The sequence below is a fragment of the Danio aesculapii genome, chromosome 3, assembly GCF_903798145.1.
Source record: "Danio aesculapii chromosome 3, fDanAes4.1, whole genome shotgun sequence".
Classification (NCBI taxonomy): domain Eukaryota; kingdom Metazoa; phylum Chordata; class Actinopteri; order Cypriniformes; family Danionidae; genus Danio; species Danio aesculapii.
In genome coordinates this window covers 25,038,838-25,066,059 of record NC_079437.1, presented here as the reverse complement: position 1 = coordinate 25,066,059, position 27,222 = coordinate 25,038,838, and the positions used below count along the sequence as shown (strand labels likewise).

Genomic DNA, 27,222 nt, shown 5'->3' with positions numbered 1-27,222 from the left:
TCACTTAATAATTTGGAGAAAGACATACTTGTGCTGCTAATTATTTTCCACATTTACTTTGAAATGAACTAAATATAAGTCTTGCTATTTCATGTTAGTCTTTCAGGATTTGCAGATTTTTTTATACTACTATTCAAGCATCTTATGTTGACCAAGGCTGCATTTACTTAATTGAAAATACAAGAAAAACAGTAATAATGCGAGTTAAATATAATATGAGTTCAAATAAAATGAACTGTTTTGTGAATCTATTTTAAAATGTTATTTATTCCAGTGATGCACAGCTGAATTTTCAGCTTCAACACTTGATTTGCTGCCAAGAAATATTTCTTATCATCATACACATACTGAAAACAGTTTTACTGCTTTATATGTGTTGAAACAGTGATTTTCTATATATATATATATATATATATATATATATTTTTTTTTTTAAATAGAAACTGTAATTTCTGAACAATTCAATGCTAAGTCTTTGCTAAATAATAGTACCACTTATCTTGTCATTTTACTGACCCCAAATATTTGGACATTTGAATACTTTAAAAGGAATAGTTCACCCAAAAATGAAAAGTAGCACATCATTTACTCTCCTTAATGTGGTTTTAAACATTTATGAGTTTCTTTCTTCTGTTAAACACAAAAGAACATATTTTGAAAAATGCTCATTGATGGTTCCCATTGACATCCACAGTATAGGGGAAAAATTCAATGTCAATGGTTGTCGTTTTTTTACTTTCTTCAAAATATTCTGACAATGTGAACTGGAACATCAAGGGTGAATAAATGAAAACAGAATTTAACATTTTGTGTGAACTCTCCCTTTAGGGTCATTTTTAAACCTTACTAAGAGTTTCTTCTTGTCTATTTTCCTCAAAATTCCTGTTAGATATATAAAAATGTTCCACTCACATCATCCACAACATCCAGCCACTGTTCAATGTCGTCCATCACTTCACTCTGATTGACAGGAATCTGACAGTAAAAGAAGAGTGCTTTATGTTAGTCAAATACCTCTAGCTGCCATGCAAACCACAACCATCTCAAACAAGCTTCCTGCTTCTCAGTGCTTTAAAGTATAAAAATTAAAATGTTTAAGACCTGAGGATGGGAAATACGTAAGGGAACACCCTAAAATAAAGCACTGAGGAGCTATGGATCAGTCTGGAACCAGGCCTGAATGACAAAGGAAACTAAACACCAAATAAAGTCCCACAGAACCTTCAGCAAATAAAGATAACCAAGCAGGCAACTCAAAGACACACACAGCATTCACCAAACCTGACAAAACACTGACATGCTGAAAGAAAACATAAAGAAAAAAAATGCCCGCGAGCAACAGTTATCAAGGCTCAACCAAAAGCACGTCACACACTGCAGGCCGACTGTCTAATCAGCCAATCAGACCCACCATTCCCTTTTCAATCATCCAAAGAAACTGAGGCGAGCTGCCGAGGGAGGTGGAGTCTCGACTCTCATCCTTAACATAGACAGAAACATAAACAGAAACATCCTGACTGCCGATTTACACATCAAAGAACTTGTTCAATCAGTGCTGAAAACTAAGTATTTTTGGTTTACTACTGTAAGCCAATATGTTTGTAAATCACCCATACATTATTGGAATGGGTTTTTTTTTTGAGGACAAACCTATACTCTACTTTTTCACATAATTCCAAAACATAATATTATTCATACGCAAGAAGTAAGAGTAAGAAGTTATTGTGAACTGCAGAAATCATCCGGACAGTTAAGGGTATGACCACCCAAAAATAAAATAGCTATTTTTAATTACTCAGCCTCAAGTTGTTCAAACCCCCAAGACCTTTGCTTGTCTTGGGAATGAACACATATTAAGATATTTTAGATGAAATTCAGACAACTCTTTAAGTCAGGGGAGTCCAAACTCAGTCCTGGAGGGCCGGTGTCCTGAAGAGTTTAGCTCCAACTCTAATCAAACACACCTGAATCAGCTAATCAAGCTCTTACTAGATATACTAAAAACTTGCTGGCAGGTGTGTTGAAGCAAGTTGGAGCTAAACTCAGCAGGACACCGGCCCTCCAGGACCGAAACTGGACACCCCTGTTTTAAGTGGTTTAATCAGAATATTATGAAGCATGATTAGACAATTTTTTTTTGAGCACATAAAACAAAACTAATGACTTTAATCAACAGTTTCTTCTCCTCAAAAGCACAGGTGCATCCAAGACAAATATATACTGACACTGAGGGGTAGGTTCCTTAAAATATAGTTTTATGTGTGCACAAAATACTCTTGCAGCTTGAGAACATTCCAATTAAAGGTTCAAGAAACCCTGGAGTACTTTTTTTTTTTGAGATTTTACCAGACTTGTGTGTGTTGAGCATTAATTAAGACAACATAAGCACCTGTCAGCTGTAATTGTGGGGAAAACTGGATAGTTTTGAGCTTTTGTCAGCTAATTTCATCTTCCGGGTTTAAAATCATTTTTGGGGCGTAGCGCACTTCTGCTAGTGAAGTTATGGCACGTTGGTTTCTAATTATTATTTATAGCCTTTTAAACCTTTTTCGTCGGGAGAGCTGTATGAGAATTGGAGAATGGTGGACTTTGCCTTTTATCAGTTTGTTATCATTCTGACACATCGCCTTTATCCATGCTGCTGTATTTGTCTACGTTTAAAACCCTCCAGATTACCGGCAGAGTTAATGGTTAGAATAGACAGGGCAATAGAGACCTGCTGTACTGCTATCAACTGTGTCTGCATTCAGACCCGGGGATTTAAGAGGAGAGAAGTCCTCCTCATTTATCATGTTTATATAAACATGATTATCTTTATAATGATATAACAAATTGTGGTTATGTGTATATGAAATTACGAATAACATGTGTAGCAGGACATTAAATTACTGTTTATTTCTTTGCATTTTAATTTTGTAAACTATAAAATCATGCGTCTCACAGTTTGGGTCTCATTTTTGTTCGCTCCCCTCTTTTTCCTCTGCTCTGCCAGCCACGCCCACTCCTCCCTCTGCTCGCAGAGCTCCACTTCCATCTCAGGGCGTTTTTTGAAAGAATTCTGAGGTAGACTTGAACTAAAAGAGGGTGGTTTCATGGCCCTTTAAATCACTGAAGGAGTTCACAGATTTTATCTAAAATATCTTAACTTCCAAAGACAAACAAAGGTCTCAGGGGTTTGGATTGACACGCATGAGCAATTAAAAACACTTTTTGGGTGAACTAACCCTTAAAGCCCACGTTATAATGAACGTATTTTAGTTTTATTGTATCTGAAGAGAGTAGGCCTTTATTAAAAACATGTTAAAATAACACAAATTAAAGCTCATGCATTTTCCCCAAGGCTGTAGCATTTTAACCATATGTTGAGTCTTTTTCTATAGTGTTTACAGCTTCCTATGAAATTTAATCCTTTTGTATTAGTTAATTATTAGTAAACCCAGTTTTAATAACTAATTTCTTTTGTCTTTGCCATGATGAAAGCACATAATATTTTACTAACTGTATTGCAAGAAACTAGTATTCAACTTAAAGTGCAATTTAAAGGCTTAACGTAATTAGGTTAACTAGGCTCCTAATGTTAATTGACCCTTTGCAGCAGTTTAATTGACAGGTGATCCAGCCAATAACAATACTGATATTCTGTGCCGCCATCACTGTCCGCCATATTGTCCGTTGCAATAGAGTAAAACTGGCGATTAGCATGAAAAAGGTTTTTAAAAATATGCTCATATGGGACTTGCAACACAGACAACTGATAAAAGGCTGGACAGAATACTATCTTAAAATCTGGAGAAGTGTAGGAAATGGATACAATTGTGTGGACGGATCACTATCACCGATCAAATAATGGTGCTGACATAAACATCTCGAAATGCAAGGACTCAAGACTAATATTTTCTGTCACACCAGCACAGCCCTCTAAACTCTAGTTTATGTGACTTCACCAGTGAAAATCACCAGTGTGAACTATACTGAGAACATGACAGGGAAGGTGAGCTAACTTAAACAGTATATAGCCTGGAGACCCACATTATCAATGAATGAATCTTTACTGTCTCTTATTATTTCATAGAATCACTATAGTTTTGTCTTGGTCGAGATGCCACTGTTCGCTTGTTTTTGTGAATTATATTAGGGAATCAATATATGACATTTTAATTATATTCAAACGATCTGACCTTCTCATCACTGTACTTGTAGACTACAGCTTCAATCTTGTTTCACTTTGTTTTGTTTTCATTTAGAGTTTGGATTACAGGATATTCAGGTTTTCATTTGAGTTGCTTTTCAGGATATTTTCACGTCTTTATGTCTGCTTCTGATTGAGTAGGCCATGTCATTTTTCCAAAAATGATTCACTATTTTCCTGAGAAATGCACAAGTTGATAGGGGAGTGCCATGGAGAACCCTGAAAGCTTGTAAGACAAAGAAAAGTGCTGGTGGGGTTTGCAAAGGGTCAATTAGGCAAGTCATTGGACAACAGTGGTTTGTTCTGTAGCTAATAAAAAAATCTTAAGGGGCTAAAAATATTGTTATTAGCATTTTTTAATTAATTTAATCTTCAACTGTATATTTATCCGCACATTTTTACACAAATTTAGTGTTTATTCATTGTGTTACATACTGTACTAGGCTATTCTCACTTGTTTGTGCACATCAGTATTAGTTATGAGCAGGGCCAGACAAAATTTGTAGACTTTCTTTTTTACTATATCTGCACAGAAACTTGTAAAAAATAAAATAAAATAAATCTTGTTGTTGATCCCTGTTGACAAAAATAAAACAAATAATATTAAACTAAAATGAAAGATACATTTTAATCAGATGAAGTACTGCTTGAAGTTTATTTCTTCAGAGGCTTACAAAACAGGTGTACAATGAGGAAGGAGCACGGCAGTACTGTAAATGAGCTGTTGCATTTTATGAATCATCAAGAATGACATACTCATAGAAAAAACCCCTTTCATTTTCTGCGTGAGGAAAAAAACATCAACATCTCAAAAGGGACAGTAATCGGTTGATCTGACGATCTCTTATAATACAAAGATATGCTATTTAAACTCTTCATTTCATAACATTCTTTCTGATTGTGGTGTAATTCAGAGACTCTTACCAGTCCAGTGTCTCGTCCAGGTGTGGCCAGAGCTGCAGAGCGTTCCGGACTGTCAATGAAACATACAAACAACATTTTTCCACTTTGCTTTTAGTGCCATTTGCAAACGCAAGAATTAATGTTCCTCACACTTGGGAGTTGCACACTGGTTCACACTGAGAATGAGAACTATAACTGACAATAACATTAGTATCACCACCAGCACCCAATAATGTCTTGTTTATTATGAGCACATACTTCAGATTTCATGTCAGCCACTTAAAATGCTCATTTGCTTTATGGTTTGGTGCATTCTGAATGGCTAATCCTCCGTATTTCTCAGGGTTTCTGTTGTTATAATTCACTTCTCCACTTTTTAAAGTGGAAAGCATTAGTCATGGAATTTAAAGGGACAGTGCACCCAAAAATGAAAACGGTCATCTTTTACTTCACTTGTTTCAAAAACAGTTTTAGTTCCTGCCAGTGTTGAGGGTAAAGCATTACAAGTAACGTAAGTTACGTAATAATATAACTTTAAGTAACGAGTAAAGTAACGCATTACTTTAAAAAAGTAAAGAATAATATTTAAGTTACTTTTTTGAAAATATAACGAGAGTTACTTTTTTAATTTTAGTTTAATTAATTAGCTTTAAAAAAAATTATTTCTGAATTAAAATGAAAGCAGTCACAAATAATCACACAGTCAATAAGAGAATGTGTTCATTATTTTGAACGCGTCGAAGAAATAGGGATTGTCTAAATGGACAGTGATTTTACTGAAGTCAAATAGTACAAAAGTAGCAAACATTGCTTTAAACTTTCAATAATCTGTATATATGGCATGTATAACTCTGGGGTCAGAAAGTTCCCCATCAAAATGATCCTAAATAAAATATATTTTGAATGTGGTTGGTGTAGGTTATTTGGTGCGTTGTTGATTACAGAGCTCCTCTATTAAAAAAAGTTCTGAATGAGATCAAGCCTCAGCCAGGTAATAAAAAGCAAATCAAATATAACTCAAAAGTAACGTAATGCATTACTTACTTTAAAAAGTAACTAAGTAACACAGTTACTTTTTTGAGGAGTAACTCAATATTGTAATGCATTACTTTCCCCAAAAGTAACTTTCCCCAACATGGATGTTAATGAATGCTTTATTCCAAAAATCATCAGTGCATCTTGTTTTGTGTTGAAGACGAAAGAAATGTTTAGAACCACTTGAGTGTGAGTAAACGGTGAGGAATTTTACATATTGGGATAGCTCTTCCTTTAATTGCATAACATGAATATCTTCCCTGGTGTTTTGTTGTTCTGTACAAGAAAACCAGAACATGCTAAAACTTTCATTTTCCTTCACCTTAGTCCCATTATTCATCAGGGGTCGCCACAGCGGTGTACTTGTCCAGCATGTATTTTACACAGTGGATGCCCTTCCAGCTGCAACCCAGTACTGGGAAACATCCATACACACTCATTGGCACATATACACTACATATACCAGGCCAATTTAGCTTATTCAATTCACCTATAGCGCATGTCTTTGGACTGTTGGGGAAACCGGAGCACCGGGAGGAATTCCTTGAGATATAAAATGCAGAAATTAGGTCGAGTTTCTTGTCTGGAGAAATTATAATTATGCAGGTTTTTCTTGAAACAAGTACAAAGATCTAAAATATGAGGCCATCTGTCTCAATAATAATTTTAAGTTTAAGTTTGTTTTGATCATAAAAGCTTCATTTTGATCAGTTTCACAGAAAACAGGACTTCCCATGTCATTTTTGCTTAAAATAAAAAGTAGATTTATAATATTTTAGACATTTGCACTGCAAAACAACACAGCTTATACCAGAATGCATCTACTTATCACACTATTTCTAGTCAAAAGAATATAAGCGTATTTGAGACATTTCATTTTCAAACTTTAAATAAAAATTCATAGGGTGTACACAATGAGGTATATTATGACCATTTTAAAGAATAAACTGAATATTACTTAGGACTTCAGCACGTTTTATGAAGGCTTTATTAGACTTACTATAATATTACTAGAATTAATATCTCTAATTGTTGCAGTTGCTATGCGAGCTGTTATTTTTAAATTCATACATTTTAAAACTGCATCTTTATTGTTAGCAGAACAGATAATCACCATGTGAACAATCATTTAATGACTTTAAAAAAATAAGCTAAACAAGTTTATATTTTGCACTCCAGTTTTTCATGCAATTTGATACAATTCAATTGATTCTTTAATTCTTACCTTTTTAGTAATGAGCTGCTTTTAAAATTTAGGTCATCTCCTTTAGTACCTGCAACAAAGTGACGCATTAACAAATGTGAAGGTTGTACAGAGTAATTGTGAAAGAGTGTTAAAGAGCAACATTTGGTCATATTATATATGTGAAACTAAACATCAATCCTCGTATCCATCGTTTTTATTTTCTGAACTCTAGATTGATGTACTCATTTGCAAATTCGCAGTTGTCTCGCATGAATCATAAGGGAAGTTTGCTAAACTGTGATGGCGACTTCTTCACTAGCATAAATGATTAAAAAAAATTTCAACTCAAAACTTACTCAATCCTGACATCTGATTGGAGAGTGTGTTGACTGCTGATTGATGAGCACCATTTGCTGCCTTTAACTGGTTGGAAGAATCCAAGTCTGTGAGATTTGTGCTAGGTACATTCTGAAAGATAATGAAGAATTGCGAATAAATCAAATCATTATAGCAGTGTGTTTAACCCTTGTGTATTGGTCAAATTACTACCCTTTTCTTACGTTATAGTGGCTGTTTTTGCTCCATTGACTTCCATTATAATGACATTTTTATTGCCATATATAAAGCCATTTAAAGCCAGGATGCCATATAATCATGCATTCTTTATTGTTGGTGGTTTTCCCTGTTCATTAAAATTTGTAATCTTTACTGTGGATCATCTGTTGGCTTTTACATGAAGTTCTAATGAGTATAACAGCCAATCACAGTGTGCATGCATAAATGCACTTACTATGTTTAATATGTTCTGGGAGTTGAGGTACTTATTTAGATTTTTTCAGACATATCAAGATAAGTCCCCAAAATTCTCTCACACACACTAAATGTAATAAATAAAAATTAAGAAAGTAAATTGTACCTCTTCCAATCAGGAAAGCTACCAACAATAAAGAATGCATGGTTATATGGGGTCATGGCTTTGCATTCAAAAAATGTCATTATAAATGGAAGTCAATAGGCTTTAAAGGGGAAATGAAGCACTAAGTCAAGTTTACATTATTTTGTACATTGGATTCCAGTTTAATGAAAATATATTAAACAAACTTGATTAATGTAACCATTTAGAAGAAAACGGCATGTCTTACTATAGCTTTTAGATCTAGGGCGCTGCCATATTGGAATATTGCTGTGTCTGACATCACAGGGTTGGTTCCGTTCCCTCAGCTAAACAGATACAGTGGAAGTAAAGGACTGAACACAGAGACTGTAAAGCCTAATTTAACCCAATGGATGAAGTTGTGGACGTGGAGCTTGTGCAAATACAAGCATCAGATGTGTGTCTAATATAAAAATATAGATATTTATTCTATTTTTCTTATTTTCTCTTTTAATTACCGATCATTTGATGCGCTTTGGGTCCCCTCTCTGTATTACACTGCCTGACTGCCTGGGTTTCAACCATGGTAGTAACGGACTGAACACAGAGACTGGACAGCCTAATTGAACCCAATTCATAAAGCTGTGGATGTGCATCGCAGAGCTGGTGCAAATACAACAAATACAAGCATTTAAGTTAATAGTTGTGTATTTTATAAATATACAGTTGAAGTCAGAATTATTAGCCCCCCTTTGAATTTTCTGTCTTTTTAAATATTTCCCAAATGATGTTTAACAGAGCAAGGAAATTTTCACAGTATGTCTGATAATATTTTTTCTTCAGGAGAAAGTCTTATTTGTTTTATTAAGATTAGATTTTAAAAACCTTTAAAGGTCAAAATTATTAGCCTCTTTAAGCTGTATTTTTTATAGTCTACAGAACAAACCATCATTATACAATAACTTGCCTAATTACCCTAGCCTGCCTAGTTGACCTAATTAACCTAGTTAAGCCTTTAAATGTCACTTTAAGCTGTATAAAAGTGTCTTGAAAAATATCTAGTAAAATATTATTTACTGTAATCATGGCAAAGATAAAATAAATCAGTTATTAGAAATGAGTTATTAAAACTATTATGTTTATAAAGGAGTTGAAGAAATCTCTTCGAAATTGGGGAAAAAAAATTAACAGGGGGGCTAGTAATTCAGGGGGGCTAGTAATTCTGACTTCAACTGTATGCCAAAATAATCATCAAAAATCACTTCATCTGCTGTAACACAAAGAAAGTTGTGGCCAAATTAAGAATCAAATTCAGAGAGATGAAAGCCCTTAGAGTGGACAAAAATGTCCCCAAAAGCACACAAGGGATGATATCAAATGCATGACTTACAGGCTGTGCACTGCTCTGTCTGCTGAGATGTCTCTCGAATCTGAAAAAGAGGAAATCAGTAACACTGATGAAACCACTAACTAAAATGACTTTTCAGGGATTTTCCAGTCATTTTTAATAAAAAGGTTTAAATTACATGTAAAATAACTCCAACATGTACAGTATATATAAAAAATTAAATAAATACAAATGATTAAAACAGATATTTTAATAATTCAATAAACAGTATTAATAATTTATAATACAAATGTTATAATAAAAATTATTACAAGAGATATTTATAGCTAAAACTCTGCCAATCTGATTTCACCAAGAACAACATTCCAATCAGCCAATCAGAATTAAGGGATACGTTTACCATTTAAGTTCAGTTTAGGCTTACGGTTCGGTCTATGGGCTTCTACATGATTGTATCCAACTGTTATTCCCCTCTAATTTTGGGAATAATTTACAGTTATGGTTGGGTTTAGTGGTATGGATTACATTTTTAAAAAAAAAATTATGTTCCAGGACCAACATGGATGTTAATCCAGGATCGCATCGTACTTGGCAAAATCATGACATGCTCAAAACTCACTCCCTACCATAGCCCAACTCAATATATATGATAAATACCTATTATGGTTTTGAGTGTCAATTTCTGTCTGTATGATCAAAAATAAGTCTTTTAGGTTCATTCTGACACATTTTATGACCACAACATTTATTTCTTCTTGATGGCAGTTTTTAATTTGTGAAAGGTCTGAACCGCAAAAAATGTCTTAAAACCAAGGGTTCCTGTTTAGATATCTTTGTGTCTGTCGAGGATAAAAAAAAATAACATCTGAACAGGAAGTTAATTTGCAGCGTGAGATGAAATGACTAAGCAAACATTGTCAGCAGAGCAGGGCATACACATTTTTTCTTATATGGTTATGTTTTCTGACACTTTTGGTTTATGGACAGTTAACACTTCTGAATACTAACACTGATATACCTTGCTCTTAGTGGTTGCTGATGCCAAGTAATGCTGACAACAAAACAAAACCACATATTATGATTTTAAAACACTCAAAATGAAACCGCAGCGTTACAAAAACCAATACTGCATAAACATGAACGTGGCTCACTACATCTCGAAGGCCAATAAACAAACTAAATCATCAATAAACTAGAAAAGTTATGTTTTTATGGTGGCTTGAGAAGGCCTCGTCTGAGAGTTTAAGGTAGCTTTAAAGTTTAAATTATTGAAGTAGTTTTTAAGAAGTTTGCAACAGTCATAACTACTTATAGCTTAGCATGTTTCTAGTTAGGCAGTTAATAGGGGGTTTTGAGTGGTTGCAAGGGTTTTGCTAAGTGGTTGCTAGGGTGTTCTGAGTGGTTGCTAGGTGGTTGCTAAGGTGTTTTGAGTGGTTGCTTAGATGTTGCTAGGGTGTCCCAGGTAGTTGTTAAGGTATTGCCAGGTGGTTGCTAAGGTGTTGCTATGCAGTTGCAAGCTGTTGCTATGCGGTTGCTAGGGTGTTCTGAGTAGTTGCTAAGGCATTGATAGGTCGTTGCTAGTGTTCTGTGTGGTTGCTAAGACGTAGCAAGGTGGTTGCTAAGGTGTTGCTAGGCGGTTACTAAGGTGTTGCTAGGTGGTTGCTACGGTGTTTCTAGGCAGTTGCTAAGTTGTTCTGAGTAGTTGCAAACATAAATTAGCATGTTTTTAGTATAAATTAGCATGTTGTTAGCATGAATTTAATATGAATTAGCATAATTCTAATATAATTAGTACGTTTCTAGTATGGATTATTATATTGTTAGCATGAATTGATATTTTGTTAGTATGCCCAATGTAAAGTCATTTACATTGTAAAAAACTGGACAAATGACTTTTGTAAAATGACAATGGAAGTCTATGGGACGGTTGCTAGGGTGCCGTAAGTGGTTGCTAGGGTGTGGCTAGTAAGTCGAAAGGTCATCAGTGATTGGCAGATTGGTAGTCTGAGTTAAATGAGCGTAACCTTAAATCTGTATGACAGTCTGGTGCAAAGTTATGAGGTCATAAAGTTTGGTCCCATGTTAAGTCAAAAGGACTTTTCTGAACTTTCCGGGTTCCGGGTTTCCGGGTTAAGCCGGATCAGCTGGGAGAAAATATAGCAACCCAAGTCAGACCAGTTTGGAGGTTTGGAGTTAGTTTGGTGGTTGTAGTATGAACGATCTAGGAGGAGATACGTTCTTAAAATAGTCAAAGAGGAAGAAGAAGATGGAAGAATAAAGTTTATGTAGTAGAACAGCATGTTGGATTTCTCAAGCAACCATAATCATTGCAATATTAATGCAGCCTTTATACAGGTTTTCCATTCCATTCACAATCATTAGTCTATTGTGCTGTGACAGCCACGTGCACACATAAAATGTATTGGTTTATTGATAATATTAAATCGACTAATTGCTTAATATTAAGAGTGAAGAAATTTAGCTTGAACATATTCGTCAGCTTGTTTGAGTCTTTGGAGAATCTCAGTATCAGAAGGAAGAGAGCATGCTTTATTTTAATACTTCACAGATTATTTTGGAGGATTACTTCCCTAAATATGACTGCAGACTATTGTGTAAACGAGGCTATAAACATGAGTATATTAGAGAGATTGCATAAAGAAGAATTCTGTTGAAAGACAGTAGTCAGCAGACCGATCTACCGGAAGATGTACTGAATGTGCAAGTTTCAGAATCATTGTACCGCAGTGACCTTTCCAGTCACAATATTAGTAATTTACTAACGAGCTGTGCCTCTTAACATCAGACCTTTTCACCAAGAGGCTTCGGATGAGAGTTAAACATGATTGTTGTTATGCATGTATACACAGTACTTGTACTTTAATGTCAAAAACATTAACAAGCGTGAAACTCGAAGAACATTAAATTTTGTAGTATTTTGTTTTCCTACAATTTTAATTAGGGTTTGTTTCAATAAAAATAATTTAAATAGTTTGAGGTAAACATACTGAAAACATTTAGTTTGTTTAACGTGTAACAATCCCTTGTCCACATGGTGGCAGTATAAAATGTAAACTGGAGATTACTGGGAGGAGTTTCTTGAACTTTGTGTTTGGAACAAACGGCAACCTCTAGCTCTCCCTCGTGAAGCCAATACGGAAGTAACTGAAACTGCAATTCATTGACTCTCCTTTGGGGGCTGGCTCCAGGAAGTCCAGATGTTTACTGACTGCAATAGTAAATTGGCCAATTTTACAGCTGATAAACATGTTTACAGCTCGGTACAAAGAACGATTTGATTCATATAGCTAATATTACCCTTTATGACAACTGTGATGGGGAGGTGATTTTTTTTATAACTCATTCGTTTAGTTTTTATTAAGTTATATTAAGTCTGCATCATTAAGGGCGTGGCCAATTGAGTGACAGCTAGGTCTCGCTGGTCGCAATCATGTCATTCTGGCTGATTAGTCACTGAACTCTGCATATACATCGTATTTTTGTTTTGTTTTACGTGGCTTTACACAGTCAGTTGCCTTTTGGAATTATTTTCTTTCAACTATCAGATGATGTGGCATGCTGCGTGCACTTAATTGTGCTCACAAACAAGTTGCCTCCATTTCCCAGGAGAGTGGAATTCTATACTTATGCCATCTATAAATGTATTTGTTTTATTTAAGATCATTTATAATTTTGTTTAGACCTCTAATGCACTCCAGAATCTGCCAGATTAGCTATAGGCTCTAAAACAGTCATCTGAAACGTTGTTTTGGTATAAAAGTAAAGCATTGTTTGCATTGAGATGATCATTTCTGTAACTGAATACTGTTAGACTACCCAGAAAATCATCAAATAAAGCTATTCAAAATATCTTGTGAAACGGTATTCATACAATATTAAATCGCAGAAAAAAAATATATCACAATATCAGATTGTGGCGTCACGGTGGTGCAGTGGGTAGCACAATCGCCTTATAGCAAGAAGGTCGGGGTTCGAGCCCCAGCTGAGTCAGTTGGCATTTCTGTGTGGAGATTGCATGACCTCCCTGTGTTCGTGTGGGTTTCCTCCGGGTGCTCCGGTTTCCCCCACAGTCCAAAGACATGCGGTACAGGTGAATTGGGTAAGCTAAATTGTTCATAGTGTATATGTGTGAATGTGAGAGTGTATGGGTGTTTCCCAGTGATGGGTTGCAGCTGCAGCAGTTTTATCCACTGCATAAAACATTTACTTGATAAGTTGGTGGTTCCGCTGTGGCGACCCCTGATTAATAAAGGGACTAAGCCGAAAATAAAATAAATGAATGAATATCAGATTTTTCCAATATCGTGCAGCCCTACTACATGCTGAAATATTGATTGAAAATTCTGTGATTATTTATAGGACTATTGCTTGTTAACACTATGCAATGAGGCTCCAATAGTTAACAACAGTTAATTTAACTAAGTTACTGAAAACTTTAAAACTGAAAACTACAAAAGCATTTACTAATAATTTTATTCATAATATTCATTAATACTGTTTTTATTATTAGATTATGCTAATTTCTTAATGTCTATTGATGCGTCAAAATCATAGTCGTCATCTGATTACAAGTCATAATTGTTTTATTAAACAGAGTTAACTAACATAATACAGTTGTATTTTTCAAAACCAATATTAACACAGTAAATAATAAATCTGGCTTTTTCACATTGTTGATTTTAATTCATTAACATTTACTGATGAGTTTACTCTTAACAGGCATAGCAAAAAAACAAAACAACAAAAAAAACATGTATTGCTTTATTGAATGTAAATGTTCAAAGTAAAAGGCTGACAGTTTCAGGTCAAAAACATGATAATATTTTATATTGTGATAAAAGGGACTTGATATCATCATAAGCCAAAGTAAGACTAAGTATTGTTACTATAGTGACCAGTGATCACCAAACTTGTTCCTGGAGGGCCGGTGTCCTGCAGATTTTGGCTCCAACCCTAATCACACACCTGAACAAGCTAATCAAGGTCTTCCTAGGTATACTAGAAAAATCCAGGCAGGTGTGTTGAGGCAAATTGGAGCTAAATCCTGGAGGGACACCGGCCCTCCAGGACCGAGATTGGTGACCCCTGCTATAGACTGTGGAAGTCATGAGTCTGATGCACTTGAGCTCAAGGACTCGGAGTATATAAAGGAGTAAATAAATGAACCACAACTGTCTGTTTCTTGAAAGGGCTACTCTATGTCTCACAGTGTCTTCATGTTTCAGCTGACATTGTCAAATATCAAACAAAACAGCAAATTTCAAATCAATTCACATGACCTTTAAATTAAGCGGTCTAAATATATTTCTATTGCCTGTAGAAGGTGTAGAACTTAATTAGATTGTTGTTCAATCAAAATCTTCAATCTGAATATTAAAATAGACTGTTCTACCTGCCTGTCAACAATGTAAATATGCAATAAATATCCAAACACAAATAACTTGTTATAACTTACTCACTCACAATAATCACATCTAGGCATGGGCCGATATAAGATTCTGATGGTATGATAACCTTGGATAAAAATATCACGGTTTCACGGTATTGTGCTCACTGCTCTATAATATATTCTTTTTAAAGGTCTGGGTAAAAAATTTATACTTTTTCCCCTTTGAAAACAATAGATTTTATTTTTTTAAAGATTCAAAATATTTTGGAGCAGTAAACATGTCAGGCTAAATAACTCAAATGAATCATTGACTTCTGCTGTCTTCATTATTTTCAAAAACACAGATTTCTTTACAATTTAAAATGGCATCGTTGGATATTTTTTGTGCCTCTAGATACTGTTGTCCTAAAAAACAAACAAAAATTTGTAAATCTTAAAAAAAATCTTACACATACCTTAAGAATGATATTACAGAAAATTTTGGCGGTTTTAAAACCTGGACTTTTCCAAACCGCAGTATACCTTGAAAATGGTTATCGTCCCATGCCTACTCCCATCATCATCATGCCACCATCTAACTCCCGTACTTCAACAACTACACTGGCTTCCTATTAAGTCACAAATTGATATTTAGATCTTGATTTGAAGCAGAGCATGGGCTAGAACCTGGATACATTTGTGATCTGCTGACTCTCGCCACTCCAGCCTGCAGTCTTCATCATGACTTACCCTGCATTAGCCACAATGTAAACTCAAGACCATGGGTGGTAGGGCTTTCTCATACAGTGCGCCTAAGCTGTGGAATGCCCTACCCATCAGCATTAGGAATGCTGCCTCTCTGGACTGTTTTATAAAACTTCTTTAAGACTCACCTTTTTAGCATTGCTTTTAACATAGGATGATCATTTTTGTTAACTTTTAATCTATCTTATGGTTCATATTTTTATTGTTTTGTTGCATTTTTTTTATTGTCATGCTATTTCTACTATTGTTGGTATTTTGCCTTGTAGCGCTTTGAGTCTAAGAAAAGTGCATTACAAATAAAATTCATTATTATTGTTATTATCATTACTGCTTACCAAAAATTATTTGTATCATCATGAATTTTAATCTAAAAAGATCTTTTGAAGGACTCCTCGTCTCTATGTGAATAAACTGAAAGGATGACTTCTTCATGAGCCGTTCATATGTCATGCCACATATCCGCTTCTAACCTGTGATACTGTGCGAACGTGGTGTTGATGTCATCATTGGCGTTGAGTAACTGTTCTGTGAGCTTCTCATCAGTCAGTGTGGGAATGAGCTCCACCATTCGGCTCTGCATGTCCTTGGTCATGGAGTAGAGCTGCTACTGACCAGTACAGAGAACAGAAAAAGACAACTGCACTTCACGTTTACATGCCAAAATCACAGCTGAAAGATCACTTCATTTATGCTGGTAAAAGAAAAAAAAAAAGTCTTTGTGTCTGTTTCTCCAACCTGTAACAGCTCTGTGTCGGACGGCTCAAAAGTCACGGGCTCCATCTGATTCATCATATCTGACATCACTGAGAGATTATTGCGCACCACCTCCAGCTCAGCCTTCATCGTCTTCATCTGAAACACAAACACACTTAAAATAAGCTGGGTTAAGTAGTACGGAAAATAAAACAAATCATGAATTTTTTTCTTATTTTTTTATAAAATTACCATTAATCCAGATTTAAGATAAAAAATAATGATATGGAATGGATGATTTCCAATATGTTACTGTAATAATTCATTCTGATTGGCCACTTCTGTATTTGTATATAATGTATGTATGTTTGTGTGTTTACACATATATTTTGTCAAATAAGTTTTTATTGAAGACAGATTCTGAAAGAAAAGGATTCTCTGTTTTACATATTTCATCCACATATAACATAGGCAAAGTAAAGAAAAAAAAAAAGGAAAAACAATATAAAAATCATATTAATAAATAAAAATCCCACCAACATAACAAGCCATTTTCAAAAAAAGTAACTAGTTAACAAAGACCTATTTAAACAACAGAGCATAATGACAAAGCATATTAAAACAATACAGAAATTATGCATTATTATAAGTTTTTTCAACATAACAGATAAAAGGTTCAAATTTTGTCTAATTGTTTGAATTTTCTGTTCAAATAGTATCTAATTCTCTCCAAATGTAACAGAGGTAATTTCTCCAAACCACTGTTTACATGCAGGGTACTCCTTTTTCTTCCAAAACAGTAGCAGTAACTTCTTGGCAGTAGTTAAACAGTATGAGAGCAATTTGTGTTGTGTATGACAACAATTGCGTTTGTTCAGAGAATACCAGAATTAAAACCATAGGATCCGGTCATAATTGCAACTTCAACATCTCAGAAAGCACTTCAAAAATTCCATTCCAATAATTCTGTATTTTAGAACACAAAATAAAACTGAGATAGATCTGCATCTGATGAATTGGTCACGAAGAGATGAAATATTTTGAAAGATTCTCTGTAATTTTGTCTTTGAATAATGTAACCTATGAATTATTTTGACCTATGAATTATTTGACCAGAATAAAAGAAGTTTTAAATTTTTTAAAAACCATTTTAAGGTCAAAATTATAAGCTGCCTCAAGCTATTTTTTTCGATCTACAGAACAAACCATTATTATATATTGTTAACTTGCCTAATTACCCTAACCTGCCTAGTTAACCTAATTAACCTAGTTAAGTCTTTAAATGTCACTTTATGCTGTATAGAAGTGTCTTGAAAAATATCTAGCAAAATTTATTTACTGTCATCATGGCAAAGATAAAATAAATCAGTTATTAGAAATTAGTTACTAAAGCTATTATGTTTAGAAATGTGTTGAAAAAATCTTCTCTCCGTTAAACAGAAATTGGGGAAAAATATACAGGGGGCTAATAATTCTGACTTTATATTACTGTAATATGGAAATTACACAGTAATACTACAGCATTTCATGTTGTTTAATTTATGTACTAACATGAACAGTATTATTTTTATTTATAAATTAGCATTAACCCAGGTTAAAGATAATAAATTGACAATTTAATATGTGAATGTTATACTAATTGCTCACTCATAGAATGCATCATTCTTATTTCAAACTTGGTTAAAAAAAAAACAACATATTTTATTTTACTGGATTGAATTTTGTCGTGATTTCATTTAGATATATTTTGTTTAGTAATATTAACTATTGTAATCCAACTCAACATCAATTTGTTTGTAGTTTTGTTGTCCACTAGGTGGTGGTATATGGTGGTATATATAGCCATATACAGTCATACACTGAGTGTATAGCAATAAAAACACACATGTAATTCATTCTATATGTATTAATACATTTAATGTACATTTAATCCTATATAATTGACTAATGACCACAAATTGAACCCTAATTTAATTTTATTGAAAACTTGGTTGTGATTGCTCAGTTATATCACTCATAATTGCAGGTTTGTCTGAGACTTAAAGTTGTTTTACATTTTTTGCAATGATCAGCAACTGTAATATGGAAATTCCTCAAAAACACTTTACAATACAGGACACAAATTAAATATTAATTAATGTTAATGACAGTTGGTGTAAATGCAGTTATTTATTGTTAGCTCATGTTAACTAAACTGAACAAAGGGTTTTTAATAATGCACTAGAAAATGCTAAACTATGATTAAAATGTTCTGCACACATATTGTTCACCATTTGCTCATGTTAGTAAATAAATTAACAATAACTATGCGTTTTAATTTTCATATGCATATATACTGTACATATGAATTAATAACCATAATATTATACAGATATTTATTTCAAAGTTACTCTGAGGCCAAAATCACTGGTAATTGTTTTAGACTGCATCATCCATAACACTTTGTTCATTCCTAAAATATTCAGCCCCACCCACCCTTTACTCGGAGTATGACTTGTTAGTCAGCAGTGCTCTGTGTGTGTGTGTGTGTGTACACTGCTTGAATTCAGTTTACTGTATGTAAGTAATAATGGCATTAGTACTACAATGTAAACATGGTTTTCTGTCTCCTCATGAACCAAATGGCTTAAATATATATACTGTTTTCTGAAGTTCCAAAAATATCTGTAGGTCCTCTGTGATGCTTTCGCTTTCTATCAAGTTACATTATCACTTGTTTATTGTTTAACTTAAGTTTGACATTTATTTCAATACTAATTATTAATAAAACGCTGTACTATAGTTTAATCATGTGTGTGTATAAGTATATCCATATCTTATTTTTTCTTATTTAAATCAAATTCTGCATAACATCACAGTCTTGTAATAATTATTTTAATAAATTGTGTTAAAATAAATAAAATTATGTTATTGTTACATATTTTATACATATTGTATATCACTGAATGTTATAATATAACTTGTTTTATATTTAAACTTTAAAAAATAATTTTAAATGTTTTTTTTTATTATTTGTTTTACATTTCTAAATAATTTATTAATTGTCATTTATTTTTGTACTTTTTATTGTTTTTGTGACAAGCATTTGTAATGACCGCTTTAGCATTTCCGCGCAGCACTCTAGAGGTTACCAGACCCACCCTAAACCAGGTGTGTGTTACCTGTTTAGGAGACAGTGTGACAGGCGTCTCTGTATTCTGTGGTTGTGAGGATGTGACGGAGTGACTTTCCTTTACCGGAGACACACTTTCAACAGTCTGTAAGAGACAAGCATTAATAAATGAATAAGTCTGAAACTTAGCATGCTAGCAGTCTACAGAATAATTACTTAAGGCCATCAGCAATTTTATTCATGCAGTATAGAGAAATAAAACACTTTCTAGGTCTAATTCTACTTAGGAAGCAATCACTTTTAATATAATAATATACAACATCCACACTTTCACTCTTATCTGTGTGTCTAATGTGTGTCAATCATATAAGAATTGCATGAATGAACTAAATAACACTATATTTTCAATTCAAAAGAGTGACATTTGAAACAAAAATAATAAGCAAAGCTTCAATAGTTTATGTATATTGTCATGTATTTGAATATGCAGAAGTAATACCCTGTTGGGAGTATGAATAGGGGAATATCCATTCAGTTCTGTCATGGGAAACTCCACTCCTCTTCTCCGAAGATCCTCATATACGGTCACGACACCCGTCAGATCCGTAGAGCTGCGAAAGGCATCAGCCCACGCCTGTAGAGACAGAAAGATCAGAGACAGATCTTCACATGAACTACATGAAAAGCTTACTTATCATGCTAGCTAAGTTTACACTGGACCTGTATCATGATCAAGACTCTGTCCTGGAGAACCACTGGTGCGTTGTTTTTTGGCAGGATGGTTTGGACCAATACATTCTCCACAAAGTCTCTGGTGGACACGTAAATGTGAAATTTGTGTCCGCAGTTCTTCACACAAGCCTCCAAAACCTGCCACAAAACCAAAGAATGGATAAAAAGTGCATATATTATTCACAAAATAATGTACGATTTTACAGTCAGCATTAAACAGATGTTGCAATAAACCCTTTTTAAAAGGCTGTAATGATGTGTTTAACAGTCATCAGCATCTTAAATCCTTGAATATTTAGATAAAAAAAAAACATATATTAACTTTTATATTGATGTGTATGTATTATGTCATCTTTGCATCAAATTACAAGAAACGAATTAGTGCTTATGCAAGGCGTTTGTTATGTAGGGTCTATGGGCAGGACAGTAAACAAAAAATGGACGTTGTTCTCTATTCTGGCTGCTATAATCAGTCCCACACTATTTTTCCCCTTTCTCTGGAAGTCTTGATAACACCATTGTGGAGTGTGCTGTACATAAATACTGTACAAAAACATTGTGTTTTTGCTTGAAACTTACACTCAAAGCCAGCATGACCTCTTTGAAATTTCTGTTTCCCAGAATCCTTTTCTTTATCGCTCTGACTGCATCTTTAGGTCTGCAAACAGAGCAGCATAACAAAAGTTATGTTATACCCATATATAATATACAATCTAGAAACACAAAGCAAAGACAAAAAAAAAAAAACACAGACTATTTCAGTACACAGATGTACTGTATATTAAGCCATTATTACTATTTTATACAATTAAAAAATGTAACTAAAGGCAAAAGGGAGACAAATTGTATTGCGTAGAGCTGCGGCAAAATAGAGAAATGGATTGAGAGGTTTTTAAAATATATTCTGAACTTAACAGCAGATAGCACTCAAGGCTTTACAGACAGCCATACTCTGCTTGCATTCAATTCCTTACAAACACCACCTAAACCTTAATATAATCAATAATAAAGGAATGGTTTAAGCAAATTACACGTCTTCATAGTGAACTGTGATGACACTAATTTCGTTATAGAAAAGCCAACTCACAGGCCAAATGAACTATCCTAGAGTGCAATCTACTGTTAAAAATTGTTGAAAGATTCAGAAATCGATCAATTAAGAGAGAATATTGATGCATTTTGAAAATCTAAGAATTTATGCAGAATCGACGCAAAGTGTGACACTGTGATTGTAAAACATTTGCTTGTATCGTTATGGAGCTTGTTTTTTTTTTTGTCTGATATAGGACTGGGTGTCACGGTGGCACAGTGGGTAGCCTGATCGCCTCGTAGCAAGAAGGTCACTGGTTTTAGCCCTGGCTGGGTCAGTTGGCATTCCTGTTTGGAGTTTGTATGTTCTCCCTGTGTTTATGTTGGTTTCCTCAGGGTGCTCCGGTTTTCCCCACAAGTCCAAAGATGTGGTATAGGTGAATTGAATAAACTAAATTAGCCGTAGTGTATTAGATTAGATTCAACTTTATTGTCATTACACATGTACAAGTACAAGGCAACGAAATGCAGTTTCGGTCTAACCAGCAGTGCAATAGCAGCAAGTGCAGGATACAGGTATAAGTTATAAAGTGCAGTTATAGAAAAACTATGGTGATATTTACAGATGGATGTGCTATGAACATTATATACAGGTTGTATTAGCTATGAACAGATTTACAATAAATGAATATATGTACAGGATGCTATTAATAATCAGGAGTGGCAGATAGATAAACATCTTACAAATGTCCGTGTGCAGTGGGTATGTACAGTTCAGATAAGTGAATCAGTGCAATGAATATGTGCAAACTTTAAATGTGCGTATGTGTGTGAATAAGAGTGTATGGGTGTTTCCCCGTGGAAGGGTATCAGCTGGGAAAAACATATGCTGGATAAGTTGGTGGTTCATTCCGCTGTGGCGACCCCTCATTAATAAAGCCGAAAAGAAAATGAATAAATGAATGAATGACATAGGACTACTAAACTGAAAATTCAGGGTGCTCCTGTGCAAATGAAAAACTAATAGTATGAAAAATCACAACAGCCAAGGAAATGGCTATATCTGAGGCTATATTTGAATATTAAAAGCAAGGGTTGGTATTTAATTAACATTCAACTTTGTGCTTATTCATGAACGATATCATAAATATCCTGACATATATGACAACTTTCTTTTTAACAGGTAACAAGTTTACAAGTTACCTAACTAGTTTAATTTAAACTAACAAGTTTAATTCCTTTAGGTACACAGACTTCAAACGTGAAATCAAACATGGTGGAATTATGCAATTTCATGTCCACTACTAGGGTTTATTTCTATTTTGGGCTTTTCTGACAACAAGACAGCCAGTAAAACATGCCTTAAGAACATGATTACCCTCTTATTTCAGGAAGCCAATTACTAGTTCTGACATTACACTTGTCGTTAAAGACAATAAGTGGGCACTGGATTGGGCAACGTGTAGTCAAGGACTCAAAATTATGCATTATTTCACATGGTGGTTACTGTTGTAAAAGACGGAAACACTATGCAGTCTGAGCCTAGCATTAGGGATAGTTCAATATTTTAGGGTTAAATGGGTTCAGCTGACAAAATAGAAATAACAAAATAGAAATTCTTTGCTTAAAATGATGGCATTGGATAACTGAACTGTAATTTAGGTGTCCAAATATAAGTCGTAACCATATAAACAGAAATCTATCATCAAACAAACATACACACCCTTCTTGTGCTTCATTGACAATGTCACAGATCTCCATGTTGAGGCCCCAGTCTTCTGACGGGAGGGAGGAACTGGTGGCATGCTCTGAACAAAAGACCAGAGATACACACATGCGAAGGTTCACTTTAAAATAAAATAATCAAACATTTAGTCATGGATGAAAACAATGTTTAAAACATCCATTATTCGATCTCATACTTATCCTTCCCTTTTGTCAAGTACTACTGAGCATAATACAAAACCACAGATCAACTCAGAGATTATGGTGACTAAACGGAATTTATTTTGGACTTCAGCCAAGTTTTGATTCAGTGTTGGTCAACTGGCCACAATTACATCATTATTTTCTCACTCACCACTAGTGGTGTGGTTTGATAAGACACAACAACACTACTAGAGTTAGAACCACTAAACCTATGATGACAGATCTTCTTTCTGCTGTATTTAGTCCAGACTTACTTTAATTAGAGAATCTACAAACATTTATGATCCCATTCATAGACTGAAAAATTAAAGCAGAGCTAAAAAATGTAGACTAGCCATGATCTATGGGTTTGACATGAATGTCATAGTGTTTACAGTGATTAAGGCTGAGCATCTAGGCAGGGAAAACAGGCTTTTCAACAGTATGAAAGGGCGAGATCCCTCAGTCATTGCATAAGGCGACTACCTTTAAAGAGACAGTTCACTCAAAAAATAAAGTAGTTCTGTCATTTTTAACTCACCCCTTTTAACAAGATTTAAGTGTGGAACATTAAAATAGATGAGGTGGATTAAAATCCTTTAATTTATCCATTTAGCCTTTTATAGAAGTAAATTACTCTAAAACAGAGGTGTTCAATTTCGCAAGTGTCACAGCCCCCAAATATTATATAACTATATTACAAATATTACATACAAATATTATATAACTTTATAGAGCAAACACATACTAGCAAGAAGAAATCTACATGTTTATACTATGAATAAACATACTACAGATACGTGTAACATTTAGTTTCTAGATGTAACGTTAGTGCTAGATGTAGCTATGCTAGAGGTATTTTCTACGGTTTTATTTAGATTTATTTGCTTAATCTCATAATTATGCATTTATTTTTAGCTGGCACCTTGTCCCTAAACTTCTCCAGTGACCTTCTAATACCTCCTTGCAGATCCCGATTTGGAAAATCTATATCTAAGCAAAATGTCATATGGGATTAGAGCTGAACATTGCAAAGGCCATTTTGCTGCTAATGCACAATTATAGCGTTTGGCTGGAACAAACAGTTCTTCTCCGACTAATTGCTCTGTGCAGCCAAATTAGTTGAGACTAGCTGCGATGACACTATCAGATGATCATCAGAACAAGAGGGCACCATTAAAATGAATGAAATGCAGCTCTATTGCTGGTGTATTTCCTGTGAAAACAGCTATAAAATCTGGATTTAGTTACACAACCGTTTTAATTCTCGGTTGTAAACAGTCCTTTTCTAAATATGTGCTGCAAAGAAATGGGTCAAAACGTTATTAGGATACATTAAGACGTGCAACTTCCAACAAAGCTTCCCATCCCGCCTTTCTGTACAACCATTTGCAGAAAGCATTTGATTGACAGGTAGATCCGCCAATCCTTACTGCATCGGTCGGACGTTGAGCCCGCCTTCCTATCCTTGATTGCACAAATGAAGCGTCAATCTAAATTGAATCGTAGCTGTCATGCTTAATTATACGATGTATACGTGTTCATATGTGTCTTGCAAATACGCTAGCGCCTAATGTACACATAATAATGTTACATTCGATGTAAATATCAAGCAGCCGTATTCGACAAATCAGGTTTCAGTACACCTGCTGATCTGGGCTAAAATGATGCTCGCCTAAACGCATTACGCTTGCTCTGCGGTGTCATCAAGCATGTTACTTGCCTATAAGTTGACCCACAGGAGTAGAAAAGGGGTTTCCTGTGAAAAACTCCATCCTCCGAGTGTCTCTCCTGCTCCGCGTTTCGGCTTCGGGTTGATCAGCTGGAGAGCTAAAACAAACTTAACCGCGATTACATCATCTCTTAAAGGGACAGTAGCACTGTGAGAAATGCAGGGCTTTTCTAAGAACACACTGTGTGCTGTGTACTATCTCTTTAACATGTAAAACAGAAGGCATTATTCAACTTTTCAAATTTTAATTTAAGTTTCAAGCTTTTAATCTTTCTCTTTCACTCAAAAATGAAATTTGCAGTTAATTAAAATTTTTAGTAAGGGAGAGCGGGGTAGAAAGTAACACTTTTTGGTTTTGGCCAAATGATGAACAAAGTAATGAGGTTAGACAAACCCTATTTTTTATTTTTTTTACCAATAACACACAAGCCTGTCCTACAAATAAGCACTGATATTATGATCGCCGGACCTATGGTTTCTGTGCAGTATTGCCAAAAGTGCCAGGAGTAAATGTTACTATTTACCTCACCTGTGGGGCAAGTTATAACACACAGAGGGTTAGTATTAACACGTGCTTATAAAGACAGATTTCACACAATCAATTTCAATTCAGTTTACTTTAAATTGTAGCCATATTTCCTCAGTAATTGGCTAAATTTTTGTACATAGCACAGTATGGTTATTTATTTGTTTATTGGATAAACACATTTGAATCTATTTGCATTATTATGCATTATTATACAATGCATTTATTTACATTATTAGCAATAAAAAAATTCTATTAAAAAACATTTTAATATAAAAAGTTTTTAACATTAAACTCAAAATTCAAAAAATATTTTGTTGATTTAATTGGTGTCCAACAGTGTGTGGCTTAATTATAACACCCTGTTACAACTAACCCCGCTGTGTCATGTTTTCCTCAAAACTGCCTAGCAGTCACTGTGTTTTTTTACATCTTTCAAAATGGTTTAATCTTTTAGCCTAAAAGACGGTGATCACAACAATATATGATTTTACATAAACACTTTCACAGATTTTTTTAGAATAAAAAATATTGACTATAATAATATAAAAAAAACTTTTATGCTGCAAAAAAGGTTTCTCTTGTGTTTCTCATCCAACTTTCGCCAAAACTTTTCAATAATTGGCAGGAAGACATCTGCCGATGCTGTGGTGAAAACCTCGGAAGCATGCCATGCTTAACCCTGAGCAAATACCTTAAAACTCTCTGTTACATTTTACCCCGCATTACTTTGTGCCCCGCGCTCCCCAATTTCATGAATATGAGTATTTTTTAAACTGAAACCATGGTACTTAATGACTCAATCATTATCATATCATATCATTTATTATTATTATTGTTAATATTAAAATCCATTTTCATCACAATAAATTACTTTTATCAAAACCAATTATTATCAATATTATTTATTATTCATTCATTTTCCTCCGGCTTAGTTCCTTTATTTATTAGGGGTCACAACAGCAAAATGAACCGCCAACTATTCCAACATATGTTTTACACAGCAGATGCCCTTCCAGCTGCAACCCAGTACTGGGAAACATCTATACGCACTCAATCACACTCACTCTCAAACACTACAACCAATTTAGTTTATTCAATTCACCTATAGAACATGTCTTTGGACTGGAGCACCCGGAGGAAGCCCACGTGAACACAGGGAGAAAATGCAAACTCGACACAGAAACGCTAACTGACACAGCCAGGGCCTAAACCAGCGACCTTCTTGCTTTAAGGCAACAGTGCTAATTACTGAGCCACTGTGTCGCTCATCAATATTATTACTTTTATTATTACTATTATCATTGTTATTATCATCCTTATTATCTTTATCATTATGACTATGAATGATAATAATAATTCTGTCATTGCTGTTCATACACATTCCTGTTATTTCCATTTCTATTTGTAGCTGTTTATGCATCTTATGTTTACTGTCTGTTTTGCACTCTTAATAAAAAATAATTAATAAAAATTTAAGTCAATAGCCTCTGGCAATTTAAGAGTCATTAAAAAAACTTAATAAATACAATAAACAGCTAAGCAAAGGTGACTCCTGGCAATACACTGAGGAAGTACAGAGTGAAAATATCATAATTTAATCACAATACTCTGAATAATGTTCAGTTTCTTGCATAGATAGAATCTAATGATTTCACTTCATAAGATCTCAATGTTTTCACATGTATTAATTTAGTTGGCCTTCATATGTTTTTTACTCTTAAAGTACATGCTGTGTATATATATATATGATAATAATAATATGATTATATCATAATCCTCACACTGGAAATAAAGGTTG

General features: G+C 34.3%; 1 protein-coding gene across 2 annotated transcripts in view; it reads right to left on the bottom strand.

Moving 5' to 3' along the window:
- The window catches only part of tom1 (target of myb1 membrane trafficking protein), a 31,912-nt gene extending 6,899 nt beyond the window's left edge, over positions 1–25,013 (bottom strand). The window contains exons 1-14 of one of the 2 annotated variants that reach the window (XM_056453478.1): positions 24,887–25,013; positions 22,979–23,063; positions 20,806–20,884; positions 20,215–20,364; positions 19,994–20,128; positions 19,544–19,639; positions 16,425–16,541; positions 16,160–16,293; positions 9,578–9,617; positions 7,670–7,781; positions 7,353–7,401; positions 5,114–5,162; positions 1,412–1,480; positions 913–975 (exon numbers count right to left, since the gene is read on the bottom strand). In XM_056453478.1, coding sequence (XP_056309453.1) covers positions 913–975; positions 1,412–1,480; positions 5,114–5,162; positions 7,353–7,401; positions 7,670–7,781; positions 9,578–9,617; positions 16,160–16,293; positions 16,425–16,541; positions 19,544–19,639; positions 19,994–20,128; positions 20,215–20,364; positions 20,806–20,884; positions 22,979–23,063; positions 24,887–24,938 — 1,230 coding nt within the window. In that variant the 5' untranslated portion in view covers positions 24,939–25,013. The remainder of the gene's footprint in view (positions 1–912; positions 976–1,411; positions 1,481–5,113; positions 5,163–7,352; positions 7,402–7,669; positions 7,782–9,577; positions 9,618–16,159; positions 16,294–16,424; positions 16,542–19,543; positions 19,640–19,993; positions 20,129–20,214; positions 20,365–20,805; positions 20,885–22,978; positions 23,064–24,886) is intronic. The other variant, XM_056453479.1, reaches the window with a different exon arrangement.
- Positions 25,014–27,222: the final 2,209 nt, after the last annotated feature.